Source organism: Nuphar pumila, chromosome 13 (assembly GCF_984573655.1).
Source record: "Nuphar pumila chromosome 13, dmNupPumi1.hap1.1, whole genome shotgun sequence".
In the NCBI taxonomy this organism is placed as follows: domain Eukaryota; kingdom Viridiplantae; phylum Streptophyta; class Magnoliopsida; order Nymphaeales; family Nymphaeaceae; genus Nuphar; species Nuphar pumila.
Genome location: NC_143261.1, coordinates 79,817,917 through 79,845,106, shown reverse-complemented (window position 1 = coordinate 79,845,106; position 27,190 = coordinate 79,817,917). Strand labels below are relative to the sequence as shown.

The 27,190-nt window shown below is 39.5% G+C and overlaps 1 protein-coding gene across 2 annotated transcripts in view; it reads left to right on the top strand.

Moving 5' to 3' along the window:
* SEC8 (subunit of exocyst complex 8) overlaps window positions 1-27,190 on the top strand; it is a 138,964-nt gene that overhangs the window by 13,831 nt on the left and 97,943 nt on the right. For both annotated transcript variants that reach the window (XM_089985603.1, XM_089985602.1), the window contains exons 3-5: window positions 2,877-3,089; window positions 15,799-15,972; window positions 26,398-26,502. In XM_089985603.1, the coding sequence (XP_089841729.1) occupies window positions 2,877-3,089; window positions 15,799-15,972; window positions 26,398-26,502 (492 nt within the window). The remainder of the gene's footprint in view (window positions 1-2,876; window positions 3,090-15,798; window positions 15,973-26,397; window positions 26,503-27,190) is intronic.

Below are 27,190 nucleotides of genomic sequence, written 5' to 3'. Positions count from 1 at the left end.
TTGTCCATGTGCCATTCGGCCCATTCCATATGTTTTTTCTCATATTCTTGAGTAGCCACAATCTTTCTTGTTCATCTAGAAATTTTATAGATCCATTTTTTCATTATAGTGAATGAGAGTTGAGGCTTCAGACAATCCCCATCAATATATTTGATTTGTTTCTTTACAAGATATGTTTCTCTGTAGTAGAAGCCCATGTCAAGTATTTAAAAGCTTTCAACTTGATGGGCATAACAAAGACAAAATCTTTCTACATGATAAAAAAAATAGAGAGAAGGGGAAGGAATGTGCAAGCCAATAGGATGAAGGTGGCTTATCACTCCTATGAACACTTCAAGAGTCATAGACACCTTCAATGACAATCTTGACGCCACAAGCACTTCTTAGTCACGTACAAACATAGTCATAGATATCAGTGATATTTTCAAAATCTTGCGATTTTATCACTATAAATTCAACAAATGATAATATAGATATATCACAATATTTTAAAAATATCATCAATTTGGTAATATTGCGATATTATCACAATATTGTCAATTAGTTTACTGTATTTATTTATTTTTTTACATTTTAAATATGTTTTTCTTCTTTCTTTTACATTTTTACTTATTTTTTTTATTATTTATGTATTTTTTGTCTAAACATGATATTTTCTTATTATTTATAATTTTAAGCCCCAAGATTTTCCTGAGATTTATCACCAAACCTATAATATCACGAGAAATAGCCTCGTTGAGATATAACCAATACCAATATTTGTGACTATGAGTACAAAAATTGCAAAGATCAAGAGCTCGTGTTTTTTATACCATGTAATGAAATAGTCCTCAAGAGAAGCTTACAAAACCACTAAAGGTAAACCAGAGTTGCCAGTCGAGGAAGCGGGAGCGGGAAGCGATTCGGGAAGCAGAAGCAATTCGGAAAACGGAAGCGGGAAGTGAGGCACTTTCAAAATTTTAGGAAGCGGGAAGCGTGGGATGACTTAGAAGCGAACCAAGAATCGTCTTGGAAGCGACCTAGGAAGTGAACCGGAAGCGACCAAGGAAGCGAGGGGGAAGTGAAAAAGAGAAAAATAAATATAAATACAAAAAAAAGGAAAAAAAGGGGAAAGTGAGCGCTTCCCAGCACGTTTCAGAAGCGTGATGTTTCGTGCTTCCGAAACACGCTTTCCCACTCCCAAGGGCACTTCCGGTGACTCTGAGGTAAACACACGCCACTAAAGGGAATAGCACAAATGCACCAAGGCACACACAAAAAATATAAATTTTATTAATATTGACAAATGCACAAAATATGCATATTATAGGGGACAAAGTTCCATTTATATACAATAAGAGAGGATTTTGCTAGCCGTTAGAGCATCCTAATGTCTAGTATAGGCTAGCTTCTAGGATCCTCTAATGGCTAACTAGCCTAAAGACAGAAATGCCCTTAAAGGGCATATAAATACAAAAATGAAAAGTAAAGTAAAAGAAAGCCTAATATGCAATCCAAATAAATATATAAACAATATATAAACAATATATATATATATATATATATATATATATATATATATATATATATATTTGTGATTGAATCCTGTGTATCAGAGTCTAACACAAGGTTTGTATTTTTTTGCATGTACTGATATACTAGGCATGTTAGAGAGAGGGAAATTGATTGTAACATCAGCGAATTCCAAATCGCTGATACTTACGGATCCTTGACATACTTAAACGACTCCCATTCTTGGTATCAAACCAATAGCGATTCATTTAGGCTAAATCTTTTAATCAATGATGAGTGGGACAAAGAAACACTTTCCATTTTAGAGAGTTATTTGTATTTGCATCAATACATTTATCCCTATCTACAAATTTTTAAACCCTACTGGATTCTTATTCACAACATTCCTATTTCGGTAATTGAAATGGCTTATAATTCTCAATTCTCTATGATGTTTAGGAATAAGCAAATCATAATTATTATTGTCCCCATTCACATGTACTCCTCTGTGGCATGCAATCATGCCATTAAAACAATTTTCATCAATATGTTTTTTTTTTGTTTGTGTGTGTGTTTGTACACACACACGCTCAAGTGTACATAAATCATAAATGATATATATAATTTAATAGGAGGGAACTTATTTAGCATGGCTATGAACTTGGTTTGGTACTTGTTTGCCTGCTATGCTTGCTGAAGACAGCTCATCATCTAACCATTGTAAATGTTTTGTTTCCTTTGATGCTTATTAACAGTATATGTTTGCTTCTAAATAAAATTCAATATATTACCGTTGTTATTATTTTTGAAAAATTTCTGAGTTCATTGGTATTATTGTAAAACTCATATTGGTGTCCATGAATACAGGCACATGACAGTTCCCCCATATTGGTGATATTTTTTGAAAATATGATGATATTTTAAGGCTTCTTAAAGCGAACCTGTAAAAACTGCAAAATACAGCTATACTGGAAACATCTTGATATTGTTGCAATATTTTCATGATGTTCCTGACTATGTCACATGGATATTCCATTTTGGCCCCTGTATTGTGTCCCCTTATACTAGTCATATTGAAGACTTCATAAAAATGGCTGTATCTGCGTGTTGGCAGTCGTGTCCACGTGACATACGTTTCTGATATACTCTGCTTTCAAAATTTTCTAAAAAACCTTAGTAACTTATTATTATTCTTAAAATGCCTAATATATATATATATATATAATTATCCCTAAAAAAACCCTTTGAGTTATTGCTGAGACCAACACTGGTGGTCATCACACAAAATACACACACACACACACTATGCATATGGGTATGTATGTGTGTGGTTTCTGGATTGGCATTTCTAACACTGCCCATCTTCTTTCCACATTGATGTACAGTACCTGAGGGAAGATCTTGCTAGGATAGATGAAGGGTGGACTGCTGCTCGTTTTGATTCATTACCTCATGTTGTTCATATTTTGACATCAAAAGATCGCGAAGGTGAAATACAATTTTTGAAGGAACAGAGTGAAATCGTTGAAGAGGTTGTTGATGAGGTCGTCCATGCTTACCACAGTGGTTTCAACAAAGCAATACAAAATTACTCTCAGGTATGTGTTATCTCTTGTTTGTGTTCTAAGGCAGCTTTTGTCTATATTTCGTAGTAAGCCTGGTCCTCTTACATACTTCTTGTTCATTACTTGTTTATGCTTCCAGTATTCCCAAATTTCAAATTGCAGGTATATAACAAAATCATAACACTTATTTGTCATACTGAACTAGTTTTGATTTTTATCATGGTGAAAGCAGTTTTTGTCAGACTACGTGTATTTCCATCTTTGAATGGCTGGCAATGATTTTTTGATGCTTTTCAAAAGAATGCATTGCCATAGCATTTGATTTGTTAGGGGCAATAAAGATTGGTGCATTTATACATAAATCATCCATGTATCTTTATATGAATAACATGTAAGATCTGGATGCAAATTTTTGTTAGTCCAGAAACCATACTCTATCATATAATTTTAAAAATTGTTAGTTGTAATAAAAACCATTGAGTTTACTATGCATATGTATTATTGTTTTTTTTATAGTCAAGCTGGGGTTAGGTAGACCCTTACCAGTTCATTAATCAAAATGTGAAAGAACATCGATCTTCAGAAAAAGAAGCAAATTCATAGAATACAAAACTAATGTCTAAGAGATAATCCCCCAACTGGGCATAGAATCATACCCAATAGAAAACATAGATCCATAACCCAAACCATACTCATAAAATCTACTACTGAGTAGAAACCCACTCAGTAGAACAAAGACCCAAAACAATTATTTCAATGGACCAGAGTTTTAATGACTGTTCTGGATCTAAGGATGATAGATCCAAGACTCAAAACTTGATTCTCCGTAGCTCCCTCCTTTTGAGTAATTTTCTCAGGACATTAGGAGAGGGAGATAGGCAACTTCTTTAGCATAGAATCTTTTCTTCCTTTGTATTATGTATGCAAGAATAAATGATGTTTACGTGACATCCAGAAAACCCCCCTTTTAGCTATTGCTGAGACCCGGCTAAAGAAATCAAGTTATGTTTAATTGTGATTTTAATAAAGTTAACAGGCTTTCTAAAGATTTTGGCCCAAACAATTTTTAAATCTTAAGTTGATTTTCATAATTCTATAAAAGGATTCAAGTTATATTTAGGTGTGCCTTACAAAAGGCCCTCTCAAATGTTGATGCTACCTTTTCTTTTCTAAACTGTGGAAATAAGTGTGGTAATGACAATTAACAAGAATCAATATTTTGGATCCTAAAATTTGATGGGACAAAAGTTTATGTTGAGCTTGTTAATGTCTGGCTGACAGCTCTGGGTATTGAGAGAAAAGGAAATTGCATAAATTCATATCTATATCTATATATACTTACACCCACTCACATACATACATACAAACATATATACATGTGTGTGTGTGTTTGTTTAAGTATATATGTATTTTGTATGTATGCACATATAGAGTAAGGAGTAGGTCCTAAACATTTTTTATCTCCTAAATAGTCCTAAATGGCTTCAAAGGATAAAGTTTCAGGTGTTTGTTTAATCCAGACTCATACATGCATTCTCTATAGCTTACTCGGTAGAAAACATGTATTAAATTAGGCACTTTTCATGCTTAGATGCATATTTAGAGAAATTGAAAAATCACCAGCCTGGATAAAGGAGGAGGGTTGCGGTAGGCCTGTGACAACCAACATAAAAACTTAGTCATACCCTATGAATATGAACCAATATGAGAATTTCGTTGGCCCTACTGAGCGACACGCTGTACTCTATAGGCCCGGAGGCAGTGATAAATGGGCAAGGGTTGCTAGGTCGTCGCCCGGAAGCGACGCGTCACACCGGCGCCCGGGTGTGGTGTCAAATAGGCAAGGGTTCCCTCACTTTGTTGGACGGGTGGGGGTAAAAAAGTTATTTCAAGACCATAAAATTAGGTTAGCCACTTGGAACATAGGATCTTTAACTGGTAAGTTGGTAGAGTTAGTAGATGTTATGTGTAGGAGAAAGATTGATATTTTATGTCTACAAGAGACCAAATGGGTAGGTGAGAAAGCAAAAGTGATAGAACCTTGGGGATATAAAATTTGATATACAGGAATAAATAAGAATAGGAATGGAGTAGAGATTGTTATTAGTCGTGAGTTTATAGATAATGTAGTTGAGGTCCGTAGGAAGGGTGATAGGATTTTACTTATTAAATTAGTATTAAGTACGGATATTATTAATATTATTAGTGTTTATGCACCTTAAGTAGGTTTAGATGATTCCATTAAGCATCAATTTTGGGAAGATTTAGATCGAGTAGTACAAGGGATATCTTATGGAGAAAGGCTTTTCATCGGCGGTGACCTTAATGGGCATGTAGGCATTAGTAAGGATGGATTTAAGAGTATCCATGGAGGCTATGGTATAGGAGAAAGAAACGAAAGTGGAGAAAAGATTTTAGATTTTGGTTTGTCCTATGATATGATCTTAGCAAACACTTGGTTTAGGAAGAGGGAGTCTCACCTAGTAACATTTAAAATTGGGGTTAATACGAGTCAGATAGATTTTTTCCTACTTAGAAAGAGAGATAGGGGTTGTTGCATCGATTGTAAGGTTATACCGGGACAAAGTGTAACTACACAACATAGAGTCTTAATTTTAGATCTTAGAATTAGACAATGCCGCAAAAGGGATAGACATAGGATAGATCCTAGAATTAAGTGATGGGCACTGAAAAGAGCTAAACAAGGAATGTTTGTAGAGTGGGTAGTTAAGGAAGTTGATTGGTGTCTCGAGGAGGATTCAGAATCTATGTGGAATAAGATAGCGGGTGGCATGAGAAAGGTGGCTAAGGAGGTATTGGGTGAGTCTAAAGGCGGTGCACCGCTAGGTAAGGATACATCGTGGTGGAACGAGGATGTCAAATTAGCTATTAAGGTTAAAAGAGAGTGTTATAAAAATCTAAGTAAAAGTCGTGATAATGAGAATTTGGATAAGTATATGATAACAAAGAAGGAAACTAAAAAAGTAGTTCGGAACGCGAGAGATAAGGTATATAAGGAGGTTTATGACAAGTTGGATACCAAAGAGGGCGAGAAGGATGTTTATAGACTTGCAAAGATGAGAGATAGGAAATCGAGAGATCTGGGTATGGTTAGATGTATCAAAGATGAAACACAAAAGGTTTTAGTCAAAGATGAGGAGATTAAGGAGAGATGGAAAGATTATTTTGATAAGCTATTTAATGAAAGTCATGCTCAGGATCTTAGAGACTTTTTCATTCCTTTTCATGAGATGAATCGTGACTTCATGCGCAAGATTCAAAAGAAATAAATTGCAGAGGCTTTGAAGAAAATGAAATCAAGAAGGGCAGTTGGCCCAGATGGTATACCTATCGAGGCTTGGAAATGCTTGGGAGAAAAATGTTTAGAATGATTGACAAATCTTTTTAACAAGATTTGGCGAACAAATAAGATGCCTAATGAGTTGTGGAAGAGTACTTTGGTGCCTCTATATAAGAATAAGGGTGATATACAAGATTGCACAAACTATCGTGGTATAAAACTCATGAGTCATACTATTAAACTTTGGGAGAGGGTGATTGAGTCTAGGTTGAGGAAGGTTGTCATGATATTGGAGAATCAATTTGGTTTTATGCCTAGAAGATCAACTATAGAAGCTATACATCTTCTTAGACAACTTATTGAAAGAAATAGAGAGAGGAACAAAGATTTGCATATGGTTTTTATTGATTTGGAGAAGGCATACAATAGAGTACCTAGGGACGTTCTCTGGTGGACAATGATGAAGAAAGGTGTTTCTCTCAAATACATTAGTATAATTAAGGATATGTATGAAGGAGTAGTAACCAATGTCCGCACTTGTGGAGGGGTGACAACCAATTTTCCTATAATGGTTGGGTTACATCAAGGATCTGCTTTAAGCCCTTTCCTATTTGCTATAGTGATGGATGAACTTACGAGATCAATTCAAGAAAATGTGCTGTGGTGTATGTTGTTTGCTGATGATATTGTTTTGATTGATGAGTCTAGAGTTGGGGTTAATGCTAAGTTAGAATTATGGAGAAGAAGCAAGAGGTTTTAAGTTGAGTAAGAGTAAGACAAAATATATGAAATGTCAGTTTAGTAAGCAACGAAGTAGTGATGGGAGTGTAGTGAAGCTTGGTGAGCAAGAAATATCGGTGGATGATTCTTTCAAATATTTGGGATCTATCATTCAAAAGTATGGAAAAATTGATGGAGATGTAAATCATAGGATAAAGGTTGGGTGGATGAAATGGAAGAGTGCAATTGGAGTGTTGTGTGATCATAGAATGCCATTGCGGTTGAAGGGAAAGTTTTATAGGACGACTATTAGGCCCGCTTTACTGTATAGTACGGAATGTTGGGCTGCCAAGAGACATCATATTCAAAAAATGAGTGTAGCTGAGATGCGTATGCTGAGATGGATGTGTGGAAATACAATAAAAGATAAGATTCAGAACGAGGGGATACGTAAGAAGGTAGGCGTTGCACCCATTGAAAATAAGATGAGAGAGAATCGTTTACGGTGGTTTTGACATATTCGACGAAGGCCTAATGATGCTCCAGTTAGAAGGATGGAGAAATGGGAAAATATATTAGTTAAAAGAGGCCGGGGTTGGCCTAAGAAGACATGGATGGAGGTGATAGGAAAGGATATGAATGCTTTGAACCTCACCGAGGACATGACATTAGATAGAAATGAATGGAGGAGAAGGATTCATGTGGAAGACCCATAATGATTTTCTTTGTTGGTTCATATCGCCGACCCCAATTGTTTTGGGATGAAGGCGTAGTTGTAGTTGTTGTTGTTGAAAAATCACCAACTCTATATTACACCAAAACATGGTGAAATAGAAATCAATGTTTCTCATCAAAAGTTATCCAAAGCGGGTTTTTAGTGAATAATCAATGATGAACGCTTAGGATTAACCAAAAAACACATGCAACTATATTTTTTAGAAGTGTATAAGATGGTTTAGGACATAAACTGTTCAGGAGCTACTCATCATTATATATATATATATATGTATTTATGTATGTATGTTCACAAGTATGTGATGCAGTGGGGAGGGTCGGCTGCGAAGCACCTGCTAGCTGAAGATGATGACACGATCCTCACGATCGTGTGATGTGCAACAATAAGAGGAAAAAAAAGTCACCCAAAACGATGGTGTTGTTTTATTTTTCTTTATCTCAATGGAACTTCAATCAAACAGATAAATGAAATAGTTGGAAGGGAAGAACGAAGATGAAAAAAAAATTAAAGACTAACACAGAAGGAATAAAATATCAGAGGGAAAACTGCTGAAGGAAAAGAACGGCTGCTGCAATGTTGAATATCCTCTGCTTCACGCAACCCTAGGAGAGGTTTTTTAAAGACTGTTGGTGGACCTGGGTCGTGGGTCCAGTCTTGGACCCGAGTCGTGATCCAGGTCGTCTTCATGTTGTTGCTGGATTCGTGACGTCTGGACTGTTCCTCGCCTGGAGTAGGTACGCAGGGGTACGTCCTTGCGTCGCAGCACCGTACCTACGATCGGATCGGACCCATGGGTCCGATCGTCCATCCTCTGTGGTGGGTCGGGCTCCCTGGTCGTGCCTGGGTCACGGGGTACAGGACCAGTTGGGTCCGGCTCTGCATCATTCTCCCCTGGTTGGGAAGAAGTCGGCTCTGACGACTTGTTGTCTCCACAGTAATCATATAGATCAGACACATTGAAGATTGGAGAAAGATGCCAATCTTCGGGCAGCTCAAGGAGGTAAGACTGGTAAAATAGGCCCGCGAGCCGGGGAAACCTGACGTCCTTGGTGGAAAGAAGAACTATCTTATGATCCTTAAAGATAAATGTGTATGTGTTCCTACGACCATCATGGATGATCTTACGGTCAAACTGCCAGGGACGTCCCAAAAGGATGTGACATGCACTCATAGGGGTCACATCACACCACACTTCATCGTGGTAATGCTCCCCCATGGAGAACCGAACTAGACAACACAGGGTGATAGGTACCTCGTTCCCTTTCTTGAACCATGCCATCTTATAAGGTTGGGACAATTTTTCTATTTTTAGGTTCAAGGTGGACACGCCACTCTCGGACACCATATTCTTGCACGCCTCGGTATCAATGATAACATCACACGCGCGCCCCCCACAGTTGCACCGGGTTCTAAAAATATTATTCCGCAACCATTTTGTCGGGGCCGACTCTCGGGATGTAGTCAAAACATGATGGATGGTTAACAAATTTTCGATGCTGCCTTTGAACTCTACAACTTTCATCTCGTCATCCTCCTCAACAAACGACTCACCCTTGCTCTCACTATCGGACACTGACTCAACAATGCTCTTTGCGAGATGGGTGTTCTTGCTCACAGTGGGGCACTTGGACGCAACATGACCTAACTCTTGACACCTAAAACAACGAATGGTAGACTCACTGAGCTTACCTTTGGATCTGGTGTGGTACGCGGGTCCGGACTGATCGGGCTTGCTAGGGTCGACTCTAGGGGTGGACTTTGAGTCTTCTTTCCTAGGGGAGCTGGCTCTCCTGGTTGGAAAACTTGACTTGGGTTGACTGGACTGATCACTACGGGATGTCCTATGTTCCTGCCTCCTTTTCAATTTTTCCTCTACATTCATGGCATAACTGCTTTCCTGATCTAATGACTCGACTCTGATACAACTGAAGTCGTCGGAAATAGCAGGACAGAGACCAGGAATATATCTCGTGACCTGTTGGCGGACGGTCTCCTCGATCTGCACTCGTAGGGAAAGACAATGGAACTCAGCAGTGTACTCTCCCACAGTACTGGTGCCTTGATGCAGGGTTAGGTACTCCTTGTAGGCCCTCTCAGCGTGATCTGACGGAACGAACTTAGACTGTATCAACCGCTGCATCTTCTCTCAAGTCAGTAAGCGCTCTGGTCCCTGCTGCTCCCTCGACCTCTGCAGCTCAACCCACCATGTCTGCGCTAGGCCTCTCAACCGAGTAGAGGCTAGGGAGACACGACGGTGCTCAACGACATCGTGGTAGTCGAAGAAGAACTGGACGACATAAGACCAATCGAAGAACTGCTCCACATCGAACCGACCTACGAACTCTACGTGGAGGGGCGCTCTGGTGTCCTCTGCTGACGGACCCCCACCATGCTTGTGGGGTACTCGTTCCAAAAAGTATCATCATCCCACACTGCTTCATCATCGTGGTTCTGCTCGCCTGGCTGCTGGTGTTGATGTACTCCGATGACGTGTGGTCGGTGCTCAGGTCGCACCAGTCCCTGTTGAATCTGCCTCAGTCTGGCTTGCCCGTGGGCGGGAGCCATCTGTGACTGGTGTTGTGGCACCGGTATGACAGGAGGTCCTCCTATAGGTGGAAGGACTGGTCGGGTCTCGGGCTCTAGGTGGGTAGGAATGGGATAATATGTGTTTGGGTTATGGGTCGGGGACGAGTTAATGGGTTGGTTCTGGTTCGGGAATTGGGTGTGGTTGGTATAATATTGGGTTGATTTGCCCGATTGGATGTGGATCGGGTCTATTCCTAAACTACTCGTCGGACCCAAATTTGGGTAGGTTGGATCGGGGATCGAGTTGTGGGGATAATAGGATGGGTTTGAACTCGACCCACGATTCATGTGATTATGTGCTTGGTTGTGACCCGACTCAAATTCAAACTGGAACTCTGTCCGAGTCCGATATGGGCTTGGGTCGACTGGGGATCTGAATTGGGGATCAAAATTTATGGGTTAGATATGGTTCACGGCGAACCACGAACCACGAACCACGAACCAGACCCAACTGGGCCGCCGGGTAAATGGGTTCAAGGCCTGAACCCGCTCCCTGGAACCCAAAGGACGGTCCTTGGGACCGGGGTCGGGGACCCGATATCACAAGCTCGGGTCTGGACCCTCTCGGGTCCGGACCCACCCACTGGGTTCCGCCACTCCCTGCACGTGGATGGCCTGCAACAGTGCCCCCATGCGCAGGCCCGGGACAGTGGACCGGGTCGGTCCCTGCTCGGGTTGACGTGGCTGGGCCAGCAGTCGGGCCCCGTGTCATGCTGGGACCTGGCGAGCCAAACCCAGGCTGCGGCACTGGTGCTGGGGCACGGGGCCAGGCCTGCGCACCCCAGCTAACGCTGGGAGGCACGACCAGAGCCCCGAACGTGGTTTGGTAGGCACCGAGGGGCTGGATAGCAGCCATGACTGAGTCCGACGTTAGGGACAGTACCAGGTTCTTGGCGGTGGTGCGACCACGAGGGATCGACTGGCCTGCTTCGACTGCAGCGACAACTTCTTGATTTTCCGCACCATCACCCACTTCCGCTCCTGTTTTCAGCATGGAGGCTGTGCGTGCTTCCCCGACCACTCGATGGCTCCGAGCCGTTCGTCAATCCCGTCCACGCGTCTTGACAAACCCGCGACCTCTTTGCTGATGCGCTGCTCCTGTTTTCAGCATGGAGGCCGTGTGTGCTTCCCCGGCCGACTCGATGGCTTCGAGCCGTTCGTCAATCCCGTCCACGCATCTTGACAAACCCGCGACCTCTTTGCTGATGCGTTGTAGATTTTCCTGAATCTGAATTATTGCATCAAGTACCCGCAACATCGGATCTTCAACACCGCTTTCCTCCTTCTCCTTGCCACTTGCTGGATCAATCCTCGCCTCATGAGATATCACGCTGCCGAAGGAGGACGCCTGGGCTTTGATACCACTTTGATGCAGTGGGGAGGGTCGGCTGCGAAGCACTTGCTGGCTGAAGATGATGACACAATCCTCACGATCGTGCAATGTGCAACAATAAGAGGAAAAAAAAAGTCACCCAAAATGATGGTGCTGTTTTATTTTTCTTTATCTCAATGGAACTTCAATCAGACAGATAAATGAAATAGTTGGAAGGGAAGAACGAAGATTAAAAAAAAATTAAGACTAACACAGAAGGAATAAAATATCAGAGGGAAAACTGATGAAGGAAAAGAACGGTTACTGCAATGTTGAATATCCTCTGCTTCACGCAACCCTAGGAGAGGGTTTTTAAAAGCTGCTGGTGGACCCGGGTCGCGGGTCCAGTCTTGGACCCGAGTCGTGATCCGAGTCATCTTCATGTTGCTGTTGGATTCGTGATGTCCGGATTGTTCCTCGCCTGGAGTAGGTACGCAGGGGTACGTCCTTGCATCGCAACACCGTACTTGCGATCGGATCGGACCCATGGGTCCGATCGTCCATCCTTTATGGTGGGTCGGGCTCCCTGGCCGTGCCTGGGTCACGGGGTACAAGACCAGTCGGGTCCGGCTCTGCATCAGTATGTATGTAGGTAGGTATGCATGCATGCATGCTTGTACATATGTACCTATTTTTTGTGTCATGATGTGGTGAAAAAAAATATTTGCTCATCATACCCTAATATGTCTATTGGTGTGAGTAACATTATATGATGGAGTGCAGCCGAGAGATATGAGGCCTTATACTCCAACTTCATAAATTATGCAACTGATTTTCTTACATCACAAATGTAAAATCTTATTATCACCTGATAGAATCAAATAGATCATTAAAGAAACTGATGCACAATATATTGCTATTTCTTGGTAACCACTGTAAAATTTAATAAATCTGAAAGGTTGGAATCTATGTAATCCAAAGCGCTAGGCGGTGCCTAGTCGATGGACCCCTAAAAAGACTAGTCAGATACTAGGCCTGACTAGTCGATACCTTAATTAAAAAAATAAAAAATAAAAAATGAATTGCTAAAATTAGTAACAAACATTTATGCAACATAAAACCAATCAACAATATGCAATAAACAAAAAAATGTTGAACATTACCAAACCTGCCCAAATATTAAAAACAATTGAATAAGCAAAATAAACAACTACAAATATCAACAACTGTCAAATAATTTAAATTCTTAAAATAAAGTGCTAAAACTAATAACAAACATGTATCCAACATAAAATTAATCAACAACCTATGTCACATGGGTGCGGTTACGGGTGCAAAGCAATTTAAAAATTTTTGGACACAGGGATACAACTATATATATATATAACAATAATAAGATTGTAAATTTTAAAGCAAAAATAAAAAAGTAATTCTATTGAAGTAACAACACAAACTTGCCAAAATATAACACATAAATAAGATTGTGAGTGTGATAACAACAAAACTTATCATAAATGGACAAAAATAGACTCTATCAAAGTTGACCGAGTCCAAAATTAATTATAATAAATGGACAAAAATAGACTCGGCCAAAGTTGACCGAGTCCAAAATGTGGACGAACTCAACCTCAGTGCGTTGACCGAGTCCGACACTTAGTTGACCGTGTCTGCCCTGTGTCCGAAGCCGCACCCGTGTCGGGGCGTGTCGACATGGGTGTGTCGACCTTTTAGCCGAGTCTATTTGACTTAGTCAACAACAAATGCACAAAACGTAAGATATTGCTATCGTCGAGCATAGTAAACATAGACTGAGAGAAGAAGAAGAAGAAGAACATGAAGGGGGAGAGAGAAAGAGAGACAACGAGAGAAGAAGAAGAAGAGGTGGAGGAAGGGGGGAGAGAGAAAGCTAGAAGAAGAAGAGGAAGGGAGAGAGAAGAAGAGGTGGAGGCGTACATGAACCAATGGTTGCGGGCGAGGGTGACGATTGAGGGTGCAAGGTGAAGGCGAGGGTGCGAGAGAGAGAGAGAGGTTTATAACCCCCTATCGTTTTATCGTAAAATGAAAAAATAACATTAAACATAACTGCCCTCGCACCTAGGCGAGGCCAGTTTGAGTGTTGACCTAGTCAGGAAAGTCTATACCCCTATTGGGGTAAACTAGCAAATAGGAATCATACTGATTCCTAGTTCTTTTAACGACTAGCCCGACTAGGCGCTTAGTCGGTGCCTTTGACTACATAGGTTGGAATGATATCAAACACCCAAAGATCCACGAAAACAACAATTCAATTTCTGTAATGGCTGCAAAGTATGACAATTATACACTTTCAAATGAAAATAAACTTACTTCCCTATATTATTACCAACAAGATGAAATGATTGGACAAATAAATGCATTGAGGCTATGCCACATGGATTCTTTAAAAGGGCCGCCCCACCTGCGTTGACGCGATGTAGGTGCGGGCGCGGTAGTAATAAAAATTTGCCGCACCGTGTGTGGTCAAATACCTTGGGTGCAGTCAACCTGCACCTAAGGTTATATTTGACCAAAATAGACTCGGTGAACATTGATCAAGTCTATTTTGGTCCTTTACAAAAATTGGGTTAGTTGGGGGGGGGGTGCTTTAGGGCACAATTGTGCCACCTCTGACCTCTCCTTCTCCTCCCCGACTCTTCCTCCTTCGCCTCCTCGACTGCTCCTCCCTTTCCCCTCCCCGACTCTTCCTCCTTCGCCTCCTTGACTGCTCCTCCCCTTCCCCTCCCCTCCCCGACTCTTCCTCTCCTCCTCTTTCGACAACAACGACGATGACGATGAAGGGCCACCTCCCCGACTCCTCTCCCGACGATATTGAGAAACCCAGGTGCGTCTCTCTCTCTCTCTATGTTCCTCCTCTCTTTCTTCTTCTTCCTTATCCTGCTCCTCCTCCTCCTCTCTTTCTTTTTTTTCTTCCTTATCCTGCTCCTCCTCCTCTCTTTCTTCTTCTTCTTCTTCATTCTCCTCCTTCCTCCTCTTCCTCCCCTCATTACTTCAAGGGCCGAACCCAAGCATGCTGGGTTTGGCTCTTGGGTTCAGCAGAACAGAACCCAGGCCTTCTATGTTCGACTCCTGGGTTCGGTTCGACTGAACCCAGGGCTGAGTTCAGTAGATCTTGAACCCTAGTCTATTGGGTTCAGTTCTGTTGAACCCATGCTTGGGTTCAGTAAAACTTGAACCCAGTCCTGGGCTCAACAGAACTGAACCCAAGCCAACTGGGTTCGTCTATGGTGAACTCCTACCTAGGTTCACTAGAACCGAACCCAAGCTTGGGTTATGAGTTCGGCCAACTTTTTTTTTTGGTATTCAATTATGCATTGTTTGTTTTTTTTATTAGTATAATTTACTTCTTTTTTGCTTGACTTGTTTAATTGTTTTCTGTTTCTTAATTCACTTAGCGTAGCCATAATATATTTAGCTTGATTTAATTGTGGTGTTATTTTTTATTGACGAGGAATAGTGATGATGATTAACAATTGTAGATTGTTAATTTAATTTATTGCATGAATTTATGCATGGTGAATTGATGATATGATAATTGTTTTTATTTCATTATTGTTAACTTAAAACTGTTAAAAAGTATATATATATATATACCCTCCCTGCACCGAAGTTTTTAAAGTGCCGCATCGCCGCACCTGCACCTGTATCTGCACCTGCATTGGCACCCACACCTATGTGACATAGCATTGAGGTAATCATGCTACACATTCCTTGTCACTTGCCTTTGTCTCATCAAACAGAAAAAAGGTAAAATCAGCTAGTCTTTGGCCTATAACTTTCTCCTTTGGATGTCCTCAAATTTAATTGTTTTCTGCAGCATCAGATGTGTGGTTGGAAATGTTTCAATTGTTGATAAACCTTGATCATGTCCTGTGCATGTCGTGCTATTCATAATCTGCGAATTCTAGACAACTATATGTGGGCCAAAATGGGTGGCCTCGTAAAATCACTGTTAAAATTATTTGCTAAGCATGAGTTAAGTATTGAGCGTCTATACATTGTGGTAATTTCTTTACTAGTAAATGGCTGATATTTTACATTCAATTTTCAGATTTTGCGGCTATTTAGTGAATCTACTGAAAGCGTAGGCACTCTGAAAGTTGATTTGGCTGAAGCAAAGAAGCTTCTAGGTTCTCGCAACAAGCAATTACATCAACTGTGGTACCGATCTGTTACACTGCGGCATATAATTGCGCTTCTAGATCAAATAGAGAATGCTGCTAAGGTAGTTTGACATATATTTTCTTATATTTTAGTATGTTATTCTGTTCACTTAGACTTTAGCACATATTAAGTGTTTTATTTACAGTAATTGCATGGAGTTGCAAGGAAAGAAAAAGTTTAGCTGGTATATTTTTAGTTAATGCTGAAACTTATGAGATTTTCCTTTTAAAAAATATGCATATTGGCACAAACTTTGCTATACTTGATGATCATGGGAGAGAGTTTTTCAAGTCACATATGGTGGTTATGTTAATGAGTTGTCCGGCCTTGCTTTATTTAATTTTTCTTTTACACTCTCATTTTGTGTTTTTCCTTTGTCAATTACTTTGAATAGCACCAAGTGAACCTGCTCAACCAATTCTCCTGAATCTGCTAGTCCTATAAAAAATCAGCCTCTTGTGGTTCCAAATTTATCTCAACCATCTCTTACTCGAACACATCATATGATGTCAAGGCTTCAAGATGAGACCATCAATCATAAAGTATATCATTTTTCAAAATATACTATGCCTACAACTCTTCTCTCCACCCTAAGGCAAGATATAAAACCTGTTTTAATGAAACAAAAAAAGAGTGCCTCCAAGGGCTACAAGAACACATAAGAATACACAAATACAAAGTGCCACTTGTAGGCTAAGTCACACAGACTCAGCTAAAAGGTCTATGCATCTGCGTCGACACGCCCCGACACGGGTGCGACTTCGGACACGGGGCGGACACGGTCAACTAAGTGTCGGACTCGGTCAACGCACCGGGGCCGAGTCCGTCCACATTTTGGACTTGGTCGACTTTGACCGAGTCTATTTTTGTCTATTTATTAAAATTAATTTATGATAAGTTTTGTTGTTATCACACTCAAAAGCTTCTTTATGTGTTATATTTTGGTAAGTTTGTGTTGTTACTTCAATAAAATTACTTTTTTATTTTTGCTTTAAAATTTACAATCTTATATATATATATATATAGCCGTGTCCCCGTGTCCAAATTTTTTGAAATTGCTCTGTACCCGTACCCACACCTATGTGACATAACTTGTTGTCAAAATACACGCTCACAGGAAGTCTCACAAACATAAGCCACTAAAGGGCTATAATATAAAAAATATAAATATTATTTATCACAAATATGCTTGAGAAAGCATGAAGAAAACAATGGGAGAGGATCCCGTATTTATAGTTACAAGGGAGTAAGAGGCTAGTCCAATAGCTAGTTGGGCTAACTCCAACAACTACAAACTAAAAAAAGAAAAAAAGAAAAAAAAGAAAAAAAAGAAAAAAAAGAAAACAGTTTTACAAAACTGTCCCTAATGAGCAAACCCTATTACTGCAAACCAACCCTTTCTAATTAATGTTGGGCTAGGGTTGGATGGACATAGGGCGCCGTCTTTGGGGGCCGAAGAAGGACCGCTACCCTTGAGGTTTTATCCTTCGTAGAACCGCGTTAAGTTTATCAATGAGTTTGATTTGAGGCAGGGTAATAATCGACAAGCAAGATGACGTTTTCACCGTTGGTGGGAGTCTAGGCATGCTAACTCGTATACTCTCTTTTTTTCAGATACTTTGATAGGTCTCCCATTGACATCCGTGGACTTGGTTCATTCCTTAGCTGCATCAGAGAATTTCGTTTCGGTAGAAGTTCTTGTTGTGAATCATTACAAGTTGTATATAGTCTTTGGGGTGCCTAATTCAAATACAATATAGGTCTATAATCACCAGTCCGCGGAACACCTTGATGGAGTAGGTAGGTGGGTTAGGTGCACCTCTCTTGCAGTGAGAAGTCATGAGGCTAGTCTCCCCCGCCCCCCCCCCCCCCCCCTCCCGCTAATGAAGAAATAAGTAATGGCCCCCCTTCCCTCATATGCGCCTGATTTCCAATGGAGAATCTTTCTTTATCAATAATATATCTGGGAAAACACAATTCGTCTGCCAAGGTGCACCTTGCCTTTTTTTCGGTAGCTTTTTTATGCCTATTCAGCGTTGTGGGGCATTGGTCATGACCTGAAAGAGATTTGAGGAGAATGTGAAATGACTAAAGTGCCCTAATGAACATAACCTATTACATGTATAACATAAATATAATATATATACATATATGTATGTGTATATATATACACATACATACACAAGATGTACTACATGTGCATCTTAACGCTCATAAGTCATAACCTTCAAAGATGCTATCCAGGATCCAAAATGGCAGGAAGCTATTAGAGCCAAATATAATACTCTTTTTAAAAATAATACTTGGTCTCTAGTTCCAGCTCAGGATAATCAGCATGTTGTAGGGTGCAAAGGTCTTCAAGATCAAACGAAGACGTCGAAGAGATGATGGTACTTTGGAAAAGGTATAATGCACACTTGGTGGCTAAGAGCTATAGCCAACAGGAAGGTCTTAACTATTTTGAGACCTTCAGTCCTGTGGTTAAACCGTCTTCTATCAGATTGGTTCTTTCCATTGTTGTGAGTCATAAATGGGTCATAAAGCAACTTGATGTTCAGAATGCCTGTGTTTATGGATTAACCCCCCGGATTTGAGGATCCGGAAAACCCAAGACATGTATGTAAGCTTGAAAGCACTCTTTATGGTCTCAAACAAGTTCCAAGAGCTTGGTTCTCCCATCTAAGCTCATTCCTAATCACTTTGGGTTTTGTTTGTGCTAAGACAAACACGTCTCTTTTTGTTCTCAAGACTGCTCAGGTTATGGTTTACATATTGATATATAGATGATATTATTATAATTGAGAACTCCCCTTCATTCATGGGAAATCTTATTCGCAAGATGAGTTCAGAGTTTGCTGTGAAGGACCTAAGGTCTTTGCATTTCTTTTTGGGTATAGAGGCCACTCCATCCAATCAGGGTCTTGTTCTGTCCCAAAGAAAGTATATTTTGGATCTCATTATGTGGGTTTCCATGGAAGGATCCAGACCTGTTAGCACTCCTATGGACACCAGTCCTCTGCTTTCTGCCAGAAGTGGTAACAGCTTTAACGATCCCACATTATACAGGAGTGTTGTCGGAGCCTTACAGTATGCCACTTTGACCCGTCCTAATATATCTTTCACTATCAACCGGGTCTATCAATATATGCAGGCTCTCATTGATGTGCATTGGGCATCTGTGAAAAGAATATTAAGATATTTGAAATATACTTTGATGTATGGTTTACTAATAAGGCTGTCCAAAGCAAAGAATCTTTCTGTGTATACTGATATTGACTGGGCTGGATGCCCGGACGATAAAAAATCAATAGGAGGTTATGCTGTTTTCTTTGGTCCTAATCTAATATCGTGGAGTTCAAAGAAGCCGACCACTGTGTCTAGTTCCAGTACCGAATCAGAGTACAAGGCCTTGGCGAATGCAGCAGCTGAAGTTATGTGGATGAAATATCTTCCTTCAGGATCTTGGTATCTCTTTAACTGAAGTTCCTACAATCTGGTGTGATAATGTGGGTGCAGCTCATCTTGCAGACCATCCTGTGTATCACAATAGGTCCAAGCACATGGAGATCATTTCATCATAGACAGGATTGCTAAACGTGAGTTATGTGTGAAGTATATCTCCTCTAAGGATCAAATAACAGACATATTTACAAAACTGCTAAGTTCAGAGCGCTTCAAATTCTCGTGTGGCAAACTCTACATTGGATCTAGCATGTTGAGTTTGAGGGGGCATGCTAGAGAATCTGGTTCTCAGGGTCATCATGCAGAATCTGATCCAGTGCAGTTTATGGATCCAGATCAGGTTTCAGCTGAAGTTGCCAATTAGAGGTCTTGAGAATTGCATCAAATTGGAAGCTCTTGGACATGAAGATAACAGCTGTAGCTTTCCAAGAAACTCAGAAGATCTTGAAGTTACCAAATTCTCGTTGGGAAAGAGACTGGTGTGGTTATCCCTTGCCAATATCGAGCCATCTAATGTAACCTCTGTGTATAAAAGTATGAGAAATAAAATTGATAAAGGCTGAGAGAGAAGGCAGCCATTAGTCTTGGACGTAGGTCACACTGATCAAAGCACGTTAAATTGAGTTTTGTTTGTGTGTGTTCAGTCCTGTGTGTGCATGTGCATCCTCTCCTGAGCTGTGTTTTTGCACCATCACCACCTCCATGGCAACATAGTTCAAAAGTTGTTATCATTATCCATATTATTAGCATCATTAACAAATACCTTCAGATTCTATTTATCAATATTACATTATCACCATCAATGTCATGATCAATTGTCAACCATCCCCAACAACAAAAGCATCATTATCTTTTTTTTTTTGAAAGAAGTCAAAGCATCATTATCAATCATTGTCGTTTGTCATCATGAAGACATCATGATAATGATCATCATCATAATCTAATAATCTTTATCATCATTATCTTTGTTATAGTCACTCTTCATCATCACTATCTCCATATTCATCATGATCATGATTGTGATCACCATCACTATCATTTTCCTACTGCATGAAGATCATCATCATCATCACCAATAACGTCATCATGGGCATCAACTATCATGATCCCTTTGACACCACATCATTGCCATCATCATTATCACCATTAATGATCACATGTATCTCATCATCATCACTGCCTCTCTCAGTGGCAATCACTGACAAACCTTATTTTTTCCCCTTTCACTTTTTCATTTTTCCATATGGTGGTCAGAAAGTGGTGAAAAAGGTGACATTATGTTGGTTGTCACCGATCCTATTATTTTCGACCCATGAGATGGTCAAATCTGCCCAAAAAGTGAAAAGAGAGATATTTCATGTTTTCTTTCTGGCCAACTTTTCGGCAACAAGATGACCAAGGAGGATGCAACAGCACCCCTGTCATCCTTCTACCACCCATACCAGTGAACTAGAAAATAAGAGGGCAAATCGCTGGTAATTGACAATGGTGAGAATGGGGGAGGAATGAGAGTGGGAGGGAGGTGACTAATAATAAGTTACTGGTTAAAAAATGGCTCCTCCCTATTTTATTAAAACTTGGTTTTGGACCTAAAAAGATAATTTTCTAAACAATTTTTGTTAGTTTGGTTTACAACCAAATACCTTTTTATTGTAATTTAGTTATCAATTTTTTTTATTGTCACCCAAACTTCCCTTAAAGATGGTTCTGATATCTTCAGGTTTAATGTTGAAGTAAAGCTGGAGGAAATACAAAAAAAGCTGATGGCAATCATCAACCTTTTAGCATGCTAAGACTAGAATACGATTGAATATTTGAAAGAAATCCTAGATCCATTGTGGCTTTCCTTTTGCTGTACCACGGACTGTTTTGTGGAAAAGATGAAGATTGTTGAAATGCTATGGCAGCAGAGATAAAAGAGAAACCAGTTTCCCAAAGATCTTAGACATGATGTATCTGTTTTCCACCTATTTTTGTTTCAGCTTCTCAAGCTTGTTTTGATAAAATCTACAAGATGCTACTTTTGAGAGCTCTGCAATGGTTATCCCACTGCTTGCCTCTTAAAAAAATTATGAAATGCTTTTGGAATAGCTGTGCTTATTTTAAGTGAAAGTGGCATCATAAGTATTAACTACATTGCTGTATATAAGTTGGTCAGATGAGTGGAATAGAAATACGATTGCAAAGTAATGCAAAGAGTTTCATAAGATGAGTGACATGAGAGAAGGGTTAGAGAGGGAGAGTGCTCCCTAGATAGACAATACCTTAGACATAGTTGTTTGACAAGGTGTCTGTTTTCTATTAAAAAATATCAACTCTTTATTTTCTTCAAAAGACTATTTTGGATACTGAAATAGAATTGATTTAAAATGCCATTTTTGGGACCCTGTAAGGGCAGTACGTGAAATTTAAATCTGCTTGTCCAGCAGATTTCTTAAGTGTATGGGGCTAATTATGCTATAGACAACTTATAAAATTGGTCTAGTTTTTTATGCATTGCAACAAGTCTCTCATATCCTATGATTCGTTTTTACCAAAGACATGCATAGAAAACCACATGCACTTGGTCAAGAGTGGTGTTGTAAGATCATAATAACATTGTAATTAGTTTGTTTTTTTGTTTGCCATCATCAGTCCTAAACATGGATAACTATGATTAGGTAAATAGTTATGCTGTGTCTACTAGAGACAATGGAAAGTCAATGACGGATTTAAGAATTTGTAAATCAAAGTGAATAGTTCTTGAATAAGAAAGGGATGATAGTTGATGGTGATTTCCAAGATATGGTCATTGCTGCTCTTGAATAAGATTTTTAGGCTTAAGATATCTTATATAAGGAGGTTTTTGATATTATTAGTGTTGAGGCACGTCAAACAAGATCACATAAGAGATTTAGAAAAAAATATATTGGCACAACTGAAGGCACAGTATAACCATTTCCTAGCAATGAAAGGGTACTCATGGGTGGAAGATTTAAATGTGTACTAGGAAATTTGACAAGCAAAGATGATAGAATGCATGGAGCGATATACATTTTGGGAGACAGATGATTCTTGTTTTTTACAGGTATATTTGTTCTTGTAGTAGCTAACACATGCTCCAAGAAGAATGGCAAGCAGCTTAAAACATTCAAGAGTAGATCTAGTGTGACGTATAGTATTTCAATTAAGATGAAAATAATAGGCAATATTCAAGAACTTATGTCATTAGATGTAGCACCACACAATATATGTTATTAGGTCAAGACCTATGTAATCAAGACTCAAATGGCAAAAACAATAGTGAAAAGAATCCTAAGGATTAGATCATGTGATTTTAAGGATGATTATATTGGGAAAAAACATAAAAAGATTATTGGAGCAAGGATAGTGCAATCATAAAGTAGATTCAATTCCAGTTTAGATATAAATGACAAATATAACGACATTATATTCTGAATCTAAAGTAAAGTGTAATATGCACAGGAAATCTTGGACTGAGAGTTCCATCAGAGATAAGAAAATATATTGTAAAGAATGACAGAAGTCAACGCTAACAATAGACATTGAGAGATATAAAGTAGTCAAAGAAGAGGCAAACAATATCATAAGAAAAAGAAAAATGTAAATTATTTGTTCTTTTTTTTTTGAGAAGGAATGAATCTTACTAATAAATCAGAAAAACGGGTGAGAAGGTGTCCTCAAAAGAGCATCTAGAAACAAAGGACTTAACACAAATAAACATGCCCTATTCTAGCTGAACCAATCCATGAGAGACTGACATCAAGCCATTTAGACTTCGGGCATATAAAAATATCACTTTCAATGGCACGGTGAATAAGGATGGGTTGAGAGAACTTGATGCAGAGCATCCTGAAGATCCGAGCTTTGAAGACGAATTGGATCCAAATCCAATTCCAATTCCAAAATCCAATCCAGAATGCGATCCAGGGCAGATCCAATCGTGACTATTAGGGTCCAATTGGATCTCTGCCAACCCAGACCCATTTTGATTATCATGCTACAATATCTGCGATATTTTGCATCTTTCTCAGAGATTGTATTTTTATTATTCGATTCCATTTTGGCATGTGAGGAATCACGTTAAATATGTTTTTATTTGTAATTTTTATTTTTATTTTTTTTAAGAGCCGAATTCTACGGATCCGAATAGTTTTGGTACCCTGTAGGATTATTTTGTGGTGCTAGAGGGTGTATGGGGAACGTGCGTAGTTTTTTATTTTTCGTATTTGTATTTTCTAATGTGTTTTTGGTGCAGGATCCAATTCGCTACATGATCCGGATCTGGATCTCGATCCATCTCAGTGGAGCCCTAGTTTGGTGCCACTTTGGGGTGAACCAATATGATAAAATAACGACAATGTAAGAACAAATGAACCCGGGAATATGATATCCGGATGAAGAAGACAATGGATGCCGCTGGGAAGCAGCCGACACTGGAATGACGATTCACGAATAGCCACTTGAATCAGCCACCAACTCGAACCACGCAACATTTGCATCAACTCGCAAGGTCGATCTTGACAAGATCACCTTCACAAAAAAAAACGACTTTCGGTTCCACCTTCATCAAATGAGTCTTTTTTTCTCAAAACCAGCCACCAAAACAGAATTTTCCCTCACTCTAGAACCAGTCACACACCAAAAACGAAAATGAAGAAGCTCCCTCCCCCTTGGTCGACCTCCACTCATTAAAAGGCTTGGGGCTTGGGAAATGGCCTCATTAAAGAGCCAAATGACCTTCCCAAGCCAGGCTCCAAAAACGAGCTTGACTAGCCTATTTTTGGCCATGAGCATTAACAAGGGCCAACAACTATTTTTGACTTGGAATAGTCAAAACTGAATTTGAACCAGGCCCAAATTGGTCCACCCCAAAGTGGTGCCAACTAGGGCTCTACTGAGATGGATCGAGATCCAGATCCGGATCATGCAGCGAATTGGATCCTTTACCAAAAACACATTAGAAAATGCAAATGCGAAAAATAAAAAACTACCCACATTCACCATAGACCCTCTAGCACCACAAAACAATCCTACAGGGTACCAGAACTATCCGGATCCGTAGAATCCGGCTCCTAAAAAAAATTACAAATAAAAACATATTTAATGCGATTCCTCACATGCAAAAATGGAATCGAATAATAAAAATACAATCTCTGAGAAAGATGCAAAATATCTCAGATATTGTAGCACGATAATCAAAATGGGTCTGGGTTGGTAGAGATCCAATTGGACCTTGATAGTCCTGCACGATTGGATCTGCCCTGGATCACATCTTGGATTGAATTTTGGGAATCGGATTTGGATCCAATTCATCTTCAAAACTCGGATCTTGAGAATGCTCTGCATCATAACTTCCCCTTGAAAACTCTTGTCATTTCTCTCCTGCCATATTGAACCATCTGGCTGATAGAGCTGCCATTTCCTAATGTATCTCTAGCTCTTGTTCCTGATGATAGGTGATGGACCAATTAGGAGTTTTCGTGTACACCTCTTCAAATAGGAGTTCATTAATGTCAGGCCAAGTTACAGTAAACTTCTGAAAAAGAGTCAATTCCGTAGCAAGTGCATCATAGATTCCTCCTTGGCACAGCAATAGGTAGCACAAACTAGCCAGCTGAAAGGCTTCTCTTTCATGATAGACTGAGTGTTAATTTTTTCTAAAGAACAATGCAAATATTTTGGCTCTAAGTGATAGACAAAAGCTCCAGATTGTTTTCTAGGGGAATGGTTCTACCCCTGGCTGCACAAGGGAATGCTAAAAAGATGCTGACTCTACATACCCGACTTACCATGTATCCAAGAATCTTCTTCAGCTGAGGTCTTCAAGTGTGAAAGAGTGCCTAACAATTAACCATTCTTCAACTCTTGATCTTTAAAGTTCCTTCTATGCTGTACACCCTGGCCTTTTTTAGGGTTCTAGCCTATGTGACATGAATACAGATGCAGGAGCGGTAGACGATGCAGATACACTTGGTACGATATTGTAAGTTTAAAAAAATTAAGGCACAGGGACACGACTGTGCACACTCAGATGTATGTATGTATGTGAGCATGTATAAAACAATAATTCTAAATCACTATAGTTAGGAACATCAATTAATGAAACTAAGCTGAAATTTATGTCCTCATAGCTTCATAGATGGATCCACGAAGAGTAGGCACAAAAAATAGAAGAAACTAGAAACTTCATTAGCTCTAAAATGAGAGATGCAACAATACAGAGGAGTCCACCCCTCTACATCACTAGAAGACTAAAACAGTTGACTCTACACCAGCAGTATGAAAAGATACAAGAATACCCCTGTAAAGAATAAAATGTTACATATATGTAGCAAGAGGGCTAGTACACAAAATAGTGATACATATATTACATCAATCTTAACACTCCCTTTCAAACTTAAGATGATGCTAGAGGAATCATCCCAAGTTTTTAAAGGAATGAACTAAAATGCAAAGGAACAAGAATCTTAGCAAACACATCTGCAATTGATCCTTATTGCCCACGTGTTCAAGAGAAATGATTCCATCTTCATAATCTATGGCTATAACATATCACTATATCAGTGGGGGAGATCCTGTGAGTGACAAGTATCTAGCTGTCTAGGATTGAATATTTGCAGTCATTTTCCACCTATTTCTATAGGCTATCCTTCCAATCCTTTAAAGCAAGGAACATGCTTGGGTATAGTAGCCGCAGTGCATTATGTATTTCACGGAATCTCATCAAATCTGTCTCTGATGGAGCCCTTGAAGCTGTGGTGCTTAGGACATCCAGTTGAATCATGTGTTGTTTTTTCAGCAGACAGGAATCTAGTCATTGTTCTGTTTAATCTACACTTCAATTAGCCCGCTATTACTTAATTCTGGTTTTAAATTCTTTTATATTGTTTCAGATGGTTAGGTTACTGTAAGTATATTGCAACAGTTTGAATCTTAAATGATTGTTCACTTATCTGGAGGAAGATCTTTTAGTTTTTTCTGCTGGGTTAAGCAGTTATTTTACTGATTGGCTTCTGTGTAGGTGCCAGGTCAAATAGAGAAGTTTATTGCTGAGAAGCAGCTATATGCAGCAGTTCAATTGCATGTGCAGTCATCTTTGATGCTTGAGAGAGAAGGCCTCCAAGGGGTATTCCATCACTTTTGACAAATTGGTTTCAAAATTTCACCTTCACTTTAGCATACATCTTGCTTACATAACTTCATCATTAGCATGTTAATAGATGCTTACGCATATGTAGCTTCTTTCAATAATCATTTAAGCATTGGGTAATATAGGACAAATTCCGGTTGCTGGATGCATGTCTTTTACTATTTGGTGCATAAATGTACAATGCCTGTAAATTATTTTGGCCACTATGAGAATTTCAAATGTGATATTTAATGGCCTAGATCCAATTACTTTGCGATCATTCTCTTCCAAACAAACCAAATTACATTTAAGTGATGGCGAGAAAACATAAGAAGTTTTCCTTTCAAATTTCAGAAGATGTCCTTATGGCATAGACTTAAAACTTGCCCTTACTACTATTGTTAAAAGGCATCCCTCGCTTCTTGTAAACCATTCCAAAATCATTCTAGTTACATATCGTCTCTAAAGCTGATAAAAGCTGTAACCGATTATAAATTATTTTCGCTTCCTAGGGTTGATTTGGAAAAAGCAAAACAATCAATAAGAATTTGTGTAGTGCTGAAACCTTAGTTCTACAGTGCCAGAGATGGTGAAATGGTCAAACTGCATGGCACAATTGATGAGATCTATGTCACATAGGTGCGGGTGCGGGTGCGGCGATGCGGAACTTTTAAAAAACTTGGGT